The following is a 9,006-nucleotide window of genomic DNA, read 5'->3' as shown; positions in this document are numbered from 1 at the left end:
GTTGGACACAACAGAGCAACTGAACTGAACTGAAGGAGCACAGATATTGAGAAGAAGTGATCCCTAGGGATTTGGGGTTGAGGTCTTCAGGAGAGTTTCAGTGAGGTGTTCAGGATTTGGGGGTGAGGTTTTCAGGTGAGAGTTCAGGAGAAAAGGAGCTGTTGAGTTAGGACTTGATTCATTTATGCATTGATGGAGTGATAAGTAGGGTTTAGTGTGAATTAAGGGATAGAGGCTAAGACGTGTAAGAAATTTTTTTTTACTTTTTTAAATTTTAAAATAGGGGACTTCTTTGGCAGTCCAGTGGTTAAGAATCTACCTTCAAATGCAGGGGATTTGATCTCTGGCTGGGTAAGTAAGATCTCACATGCCATGGAGCAATGACGCCTGAGTGCAGCAGCTAAGACCCAGTGAAGCCAAATAAATTAATTATTTTTAAATTGTAAAATACATGAAAATAGTTTATTTTTATTCATAATGTAAAATTTGCCATCTTAACCATTTTTAAATGGTTGAAGTTGAGTGGCATTAAGTATATTCATACTGTTACACAACCATCACCACTCTCCATCTCCAGAATTTTTATTATCACAAACTGAAATTCCTTAGCCATAAACAATGATTCTTCATTCTCTGTCATTCTCCCACCCCAGCCTTTGGTAACCACTGTTCTACTTTCTGTCTCTATGAATTTGATTATTCTAGTATCTTATATCAGAGAAGGCAATGGCACCCCACTCCAGTACTCTTGCCTGGCAAATCCCATGGATGGAGGAGCCTGGTAGGCTGCAGTCCATGGGGTCGCTAGGAGTTGGACACGACTGAATGACTTCACTTTCACTTTTCACTTTCATGCATTGGAGAAGGAAGTGGCAACCCACTCCAGTGTTCTTGCCTGGAGAATCCCAGGGACAGCGGAGCCTGGAGAGCTGCCGTCTCTGGGGTCGCACAGAGTCGGACACGACTGAAGCGACTTAGCAGCAGCAGCAGTATCTTATATAAATGAAATCGTATAATATTTGTCCTTGTATGCGGTTTATTTCACTGATACAGTGTCTTCATGATTGTGTAAATCTTTGAGGGGTTTATTTCATGGGACAGAAGATTCTAATAAAGAAATAAGAGAGAGGTCGGAGATGAAACTGGAAAGGTACCTTGTGGCCAGATTGTGAAATACCATGAATGCAAACCTAGATAGCTGATGTAGTGGAACCAGATGATTGTGCGAGTTGGAACTGTTATGCTCTTTGGGAAGTATTAGGGCAATATCCTTTAAAATTAAGCTTGGACACATCCTTTCCTAGAGAATTAAAAACACTGCCAGCACACAATGATACATACATAAGAAGGCTTATTGCTAAATTGTTTATAATGGTGAAAAAATTATTCTGTCAATAGGGGAATAGCTGAACAAATTATTGTATACCAGGACTGTGAAATAATATGCAGTTCATAAAAAAGTATGTTAGAGCTATTGCATTTACCTAGAGAAATGCCAATGGCATGTTAAAGGACAAACATAAGTTGTAGAGGGGGACTTCCATGGTGGGCCAGTGGTTAAGACTCTGAGCTTCGTCTACAGGGAAATCAGATTCCATTTCTGGTCACGGATCCCACGTGCTGCTCAGTGCTGCCAAAAGGAAACAAAAATGCAGAGGAATTTCTGTGGTATGATTCCATTTTATTCACTAAAAAAGTATGGCTCTAATCATGAATAACTATGTTTGTAAATGTTTCTTTCTATTTATTCACTCATTCAGCAAACATTTATTGAATGCCATCCGTGGACCTGCCATTCATTCTGGAATACAAAAAAACAAGCATTCCTTGAATTCATGAAACTTGCATTCAAGTTAGGGAGCAGGAGCAGACAATAACCAAAGAAATAAGTAAACTATATAGGAGGTTAGGTAGTGATAAGTGTCATAGAGAAAATTAAAACTGAAAAAGAGGCTGGAGACAATCCCACTATGTTGCATAATTTGGAGTAGTACCACTCACATTTTGGAGACGCACCCTCACTTTTTTAATAGCCATATGAGTGGGGGGCACACTGTGAGTCTTGTGGGATCTTAGTTCCCTCACCAGGGATTGAACCTGTACCTCTTGAAATGGAAGAGCAAAATCTTAACCACTGGACCGACAGGGAAATCCATGAAGTGGTGTTTCATTGTGATTTTGATTTGCATTTTCCTAATGACTAAGGCTCTGAGCATCTTTTCATGTGCTTGTTGGCCATTTGGATAATTTTATAGAAATGTATCCTACGTCCGAGGTAAGGAACAGCGGCTGTGCTTTGCTGGAGCAGCCGTGAAGAGATACCCCACGTCCAAGGTAAGAGAAACCCCAGTAAGACCGTAAGCACTGAGAGGAGACATCAGAGGGCAGACGGACTGAAAATACAATCACAGAAAACTAGCCAATCTGTTCACATGGCCCACAGCCTTGTCTAACTCAATGAAACTAAGCCATGTCGTGTAGGGCCACCCAAGATGGTCGAGTCATGGTGGAGAGTTCTGACAAAGTGTGGTCCACTGGAGAAGGGAATGGCAAACTGCTTCAGTATTCTTGCCTTGAGAATCCCATGAACAGTATGAAAAGGCAAAAAGATAGGACACTGAAAGATGAACTCCCCAGGTCAGTAGGTGCCCAATATGTCACTGGAGATCAGTGGAGAAGTAACTCCAGAAAGAATGAAGGGACGTAGCCAAAGCAAAAACAATACCCAGTTGTGGATGCGACAGGTGGTAGAAGCAAGGTCCAATACTGTAAAGAGCAATATTGCATAGGAACCTGGAATGTCAGGTCCATGAATCAAAGCAAATTGGAAGTGGTCAAACAAGAGATGGCAAGAGTGAACATCGACATTCTAGGCATCAGCGAACTAAAATGGACTGGAATGAGTGGATTTAACTCAGGTGACCATTACATCCACTACTGTGGGCAGGAATCCCTTAGAAGAAATGGAGTAGCCATCATAGTCAACAAGAGTCCAAAATGCAGTATTTGGATGCAATCTCAAAACAACAGAATGATTTCTGTTCGTTTCCAAGGCAAACTATTCAATATCATGGTAATGCAAGTCTATACCCTGACCAGTAACACTGAAGAAGCTAAAGTTGAACGGGTCTATGAAGACATACAAGACCTTTTAGAACTAACACCCAAAAAAGATGTCCTTTTCATTGCAGGGGGCTGGAATGCAAAAGTAGGAAGTCAAAAAACACCTGGAGTAACAGGCAAATTTGACATTAGAGTACAGAATGAAGCAGGGCAAAGGTTAATAGAGTTTTGCCAAGAAAACGCAGTGGTAATAGCAAATACCCTCTTCCAACAATACAAGAGAAGGTTATATACATGGACATCACCAGATGGTCAATACCAAAAGCAGATTGATTATATTCTTTGCAGACAAAAATGGAGAAGCTCTATACAGTCAGCAAAAACAAGACTGGGAGCTGACTGGCTCAGATCATGAACTCCTTATTTCCAAATTCAGACTTAAATTGAAGAAAGTAGGGAAAACCACTAGACCATTCAGGTATGACCTAAATCAAATCCCTTATGATTACACAGGGGAAGTGAGAAATAGATTTAAGGGACTGATCTGATAGACAGAGTGCCTGATGAACTATGGACGTAGGTTCATGACATTGTACAGGAGACAGGGATCAAGACCATCCCCAAGAAAAAGAAGTGCAAAAAAGCAAAATGGCTGTCTGAGGAGGCTTTAAAAATAGCTGAGAAAAGAAAAGAAGTGAAAAGGAAAGATATACCAATTTGAATCCAGAGTTCCAAAAAATAGCAAGGAGAGATAAGAAAGCCTTCCTCAGTGATCAATGCAAATAGAGGAAAACAATAGAATGGGAAAGACTAGAGATCTCTTCAAGAAAATTAGAGATACCAAGGGAACATTTCATGCAAAGATGGGCTCAATAAAGGACATAAATGGTATGGACCTAACAGAAGCAGAAGATATTAAGAAGAGGTGGCAAGAATACACAGAATAACTGTACAAAAAATTTCCTCATGACCCAGATAATCACGATGGTGTGATCGCTCACCTAGAGCCAGACATCCTGGAATGTGAAGTCAAGTGGGCCTTAGGAAGCATCACTACAAACAAAGCTAGTGGAGGTGATAGAATTCCAGTGGAGCTATTTCAAATCCTGAAAGATGATGCTGTGAAAGTGCTACACTCAATATGCCAGCAAATTTGGAAAACTCAGCAGTGGCCACAGGACTGGAAAAGGTCAGTTTTAATTCCAATCCCAAAGAAAGGCAATGCCAAAGAATGCTCAAACTATGACACAATTGAACTCATCTCACACGCTAGCAAAATAATGCTCAAAATTCTCCAAGCCAGGCTTTAGCAGTACGTGAACCATGAACTTCCTGATGTTCAAGCTGGATTTAGAAAAGGCAGAGGAACCAGAGATCAAATTGCCAATATCTGTTGGTTCATTGAAAAACCAAGAGAGTTCCAGAAAAAACATCTATTTCTGCTTTATTGACTATGCCAAAGCCTTTGACTGTGTGGATCACAATAAACTGCGGAAAATTCTTAAAGAGATGGGAATAGCAGACCTGCCTCTTGAGAAACATGTATGCAGGTCAGGAAGCAACAGTTAGAACTGGACATGGAACAACAGACTGGTTCCAAATTGGGAAAGGAGTACGTCAAGGCTGTATGTTGTCACCCTGCTTATTGAACTTATACGCAGAGTACATCATGAGAAAAGCTGGGCTGGAAGAAGCACAAGCTGGAATCAAGATTGCCAGGAGAAATATCAATAACCTCAGATATGCAAATGACACCACCCTTATGGCAGAAATTGAAGAAAAACTAAAGAGCCTCTTGATGAAAGTGAAAGAGGAGACTGAAAAAGTTGATTTAAAGCTCAACATTCAGAAAACTAAGATCATGGCATCCGGTCCCACTACTTCATGGGAAATAGATGGGAAAACAGTGGAAACAGTGTCAGACTTTATTTTCTTGGGCTCCAAAATCACTGCAGATGGTGACAGCAGCCATGAAATTAAAAGACACTAGCTCCTTGGAAGGAAAGTTATGACCAACCTAGACAGCATATTAAAAAGCAGAGACATTACTTTGCCAACAAAGGTCTAGTCAAGGCTATGGTTTTTCCAGTAGTCATGTGTGGATGTGAGAGTTGTACCATAAATAAAGCTGAGCACTGAAGAATTGATGCTTTTGAACTGTGGTGTTGGAGAAGACTCTTGAGAGTCCCTTGGACTGTAAGGATATCCAATCAGTCCATCCTAAAGGAGATCAGTCCTGGGTCTTCATTGGAAGGACTGATGTTGAGGCTGAAACTCCAATCCTTTGGCCACCTGATGTGAAGAGCTGACTCATTTGAAGAGACTCTGATCCTGGAAAAATTGAAGCCGGGAGGAGAAGGGGATGACAGAGGATGAGATGGTTGGATGGCATCACGGACTCAATGGACATGAGTTTGAGTAGGCTCTGTGAGTTGGTGATGGACAGGGAGGCCTGGCATGCTGCAGTTCATGGGGTTGCAAAGATTTGTACATGACTGAGTGACTGAACTGAACTGAACTGATTTAAGACATTTACCAGTTGTTTTTTTTTTTTCTGATTTGTAACTTTAATTGAATCGTTGCTAATCATTTTTAAAGTCTTTCCTCATAAGCACCAAATTTTAATATCTATATCAATTTGGGTGGGAAAGAAACTCCATGAAGAACTCCCCTCCAGAAGAAAACAATGATGTTCACTCCTCCAAACAACCAAATTCAAATTCAAAGTCTACCAAAATGAAAACAAAACAAACAAACAAAAAAAAGTCCACACAGAAAAACAGAAACAAAAACAAAAATCACATTCTAGGGGTTCAGTGCATTTAGCAGCCTTCACTGTGCTGTCTAATCATCCTAGTTCATCAAAATATACATTTTTCCATTTGATTTTTAAATTAAAAAAATAATTAAAAACAGGAAACATGAAGGAATTCACAATCAATTGCCTGACTTGTTTCGATTTCATGTACAGCATAGAAAGGTCAGGAAGGCTATTTGCAGCACACGTGACTCGGGGACACTGATTTTCAAGGTTTAGCTTTCTTCCAAACAGTGTAAAATACCCACAATTCCAAGTATGAAGGGACACAGACGATCTCCTTCGAGAATTCCACAGGACAATACAGGCGCCCCAGCTGTTCTTCATAGAGCGACAGGGCTTCTGTCAAATTGACACAGTTTCCCTGTGTAAAGTATTTCCCATCCTGTTTCAATACTTTAATTGAGAGGTCAAGAACCAGTCTGAGAAACTCCCATGTGGAATCTTCTTCCAGAGATGTGGAGATTGGAACAGCTGTCAAATCATTAATCACATAATCAAACTCTCTCCTTTCTTTGGCGTACCTCTTCAGTACTGGAATACAGTCTTCTATTAGAACCTGATAGCAAAAAAAAAAAAAAAAAAAGAACCTGATAGCAGTCTCCTTTAAGATTGTCTAAGACATCACCACACGTTTTTCACATGTATTTCTTACATCCGTCAATCACCATTTGGTCAATCTCTACCATAGTCACCATCTTTGGTTTCAGTTTGACTATTTCACATAATATGCCCCCATCTCCACCTCCCAGAATTAGTACATCTTTGCCACTGTAATCTTCTTTGCCACTGCCCATGATGGCCCGGGTATACGCCAAATCACTTTCCACCAAATTAACATCCCCACTGAGGAGGATAATACTCCCAAATTGCTTTGAGTGTAAAATTTTAATGTTCTGGTAAGGTGAGTCTTCGTCATACACCACTTTATCTATGTCGTACTCAACCAGGCGACCATCCGCAGTGGGCCAGTATCTGTCAATGGCCCCTCCTCGAACTATGGGTGGTAATCGCTTTACCCGCTCAGTACTGTCCTGACTCAATTCTTTCATTCTTTCTTCTACTTTGTTCAAAAGACTATCGACTTCTTTGCCTTGTGCGTCGCCGTCGTAGCTCTGAAGATCCAGCAACACCAATCCATGCGGGTAGATTCTCAAATTGGCAAAGCTGCCGTTTTTGTTTATGTACGTCGCTAAATAGCCATGGTCCTGCCAGGTGTGCACTGACTCCGTCATCCCCTGCTCCTGGAAAATGGACTGGAGGCCTTTCAGAATGGTCTCACCATCAGCTTTGGCGCCGAGCATGAAGTCGAGGGTGCTGTGCCGTGCTGCTGCCATAGTGAGGCGAGGCCCTGGGCCATGCCTGGGGGAGACGGCCGGAGAGACTGGGGGGGCCGCGCGGCGTGTCAGGCTGCGGCCGGCGGGGAGTGCGCCGCGCCGGGGAGGCCGAGCTTTACCCGTTTTTTAATTGGATTGTTTGTCTTTTTGTTGGTGAGCTCTAAGAGTTCTTTATATAGTCCAGATACTAGACCCTTATCAGATATATGAGTTGCAAGTATTTTCTCCTATGTTGTAGGATGTTTGAAACAGATTTTAAGATAACTGATTTGACAACTGTGTGTACAGGAAAGATTGGAGGAGAAATGAAAGGCAGAAGGACCAACTAGGAAGCCATTGCATTTCTTCAGGTTGCAGTTAACCTGCAAAATAGTAACAGTAGGATAATGCACTCAAAAGATTGTGTACCACAAGTGAAATAAGGAAAAGTCAAAGTGTAATGGATGCGATCAGCCTTATTAGAAGTAGCAAATAACCTGGTGTAGTTTCAGGAAAGCATTATTCTATCAATATATCTAAAGCTGTAGCAGCCTAATCACTTAAAGTAAAATGGTTGAAGCCCTAACACAATCAAACTTTAACCCAATCAATTATAATAAAATGGCTGAAGGGAACAGAAACAGAATCAATTATATTAACTTGGCTGGAGCTGAAACCCAATCAGTTGAATTGCACCTTGTCTTCCTAGAAAGGGTAGATAGTCTGCAGAGAATTACCTCTCTCCAACCAAATAAAAAAAAAGTTGTCACTATTTCTCTTGTGATGTTTAGGGAGGAACATTCCCTGTTTGGCCAAGGGAATATCATATATTTACAAAGGTGAGAGATACAATTCTATTAGCCATCAAAATTATCCAGCTAATTTGAATCACTTGTTCACTAAACAACTTCTAATTATAACATTTGACTTCCAAATTGTCAACTGTTTTCATCAGTCAATAGGATTGCCTAGGCTACTGTAAGTTCTATGTCAAACTATGTAAATCTATGTAAAGTTTTCATTCCAATCCCAAAGAAAGGCAATGCCAAAGAATATTCAAACTACTGTGCAACTGCACTCATTTTACACGCTAGCAAGATAATGCTCAAAATCCTCCAAGCTAGGTGTCAACAGAACGTGAACCAAGAACTTCCAGATGGATTTAGAAAAGGCAGAGGAACCAGAGATTAAACTGCCAACATCCATTGGATCATAGAAAAAGCAAGCGAATCCCAGAAAAACATCTACTTTGGCTTCATCGACTATGCTAAAGCCTTTAACTGTGTGGATCACAACAAACTGTGGAAAATTCTTCAAGAGATGGGAATACCAGACCACCTTACCTGTCTCCTGAGAAACCTGTAGGACGAACAAGAAGCAACAATTAGAACTGGACATCGAACAATGGACTGATTCAAAATCGGGAAAGGAGTATGTCAAGGCTATATATTGTCACCCTGCTTATTTAACTTATATGCAGAGTACATCATGCAAAATGCTGGGCTGGATGACTCACAAGCTGGAATGAAGATTGCTGGGAGAAATATCAACAACCTCAGATATGCAGATGATACCACTCTAATGGCAGAAAGTGAAGAGGAACTAAAGAGCCTCTTAACGAGGGTGAAAGAGAAGAGTGAAAAAGTTGGCTTAAAACTCAACATTCAAATAACTAAGATCATGGCATCTGATCCCATCAGTTCAGTTCAGTTCAGTTGCTCAGTCATGTCCAACTCTTTGCAACCCCATGGACTGCAGCACGCCAGGCCTTCCTGTCCATCACCAACTCCCGGAGCCTACTCAAACTCA

At 41.0% G+C, this 9,006-nt stretch overlaps 1 protein-coding gene across 1 annotated transcript; it reads right to left on the bottom strand.

The window, feature by feature from the left end:
- Positions 1–5,768: 5,768 nt before the first annotated feature.
- Positions 5,769–7,325, bottom strand: LOC102270205 (spermine synthase-like). Its single transcript, XM_070369998.1, is given in 2 exon segments — positions 5,769–6,440; positions 6,472–7,325. Coding segments are annotated over 2 exon segments (1,098 nt in total). The 5' UTR covers positions 7,219–7,325; the 3' UTR covers positions 5,769–6,089.
- Between the last annotated feature and the right edge of the window lie 1,681 nt (positions 7,326–9,006).

This window comes from Bos mutus, chromosome 5 (genome assembly GCF_027580195.1).
Source record: "Bos mutus isolate GX-2022 chromosome 5, NWIPB_WYAK_1.1, whole genome shotgun sequence".
NCBI classification, from domain to species: domain Eukaryota; kingdom Metazoa; phylum Chordata; class Mammalia; order Artiodactyla; family Bovidae; genus Bos; species Bos mutus.
The sequence above is the reverse complement of the archived record's forward strand: the minus strand, read 5'-3'. Positions and strand labels throughout refer to the sequence as shown.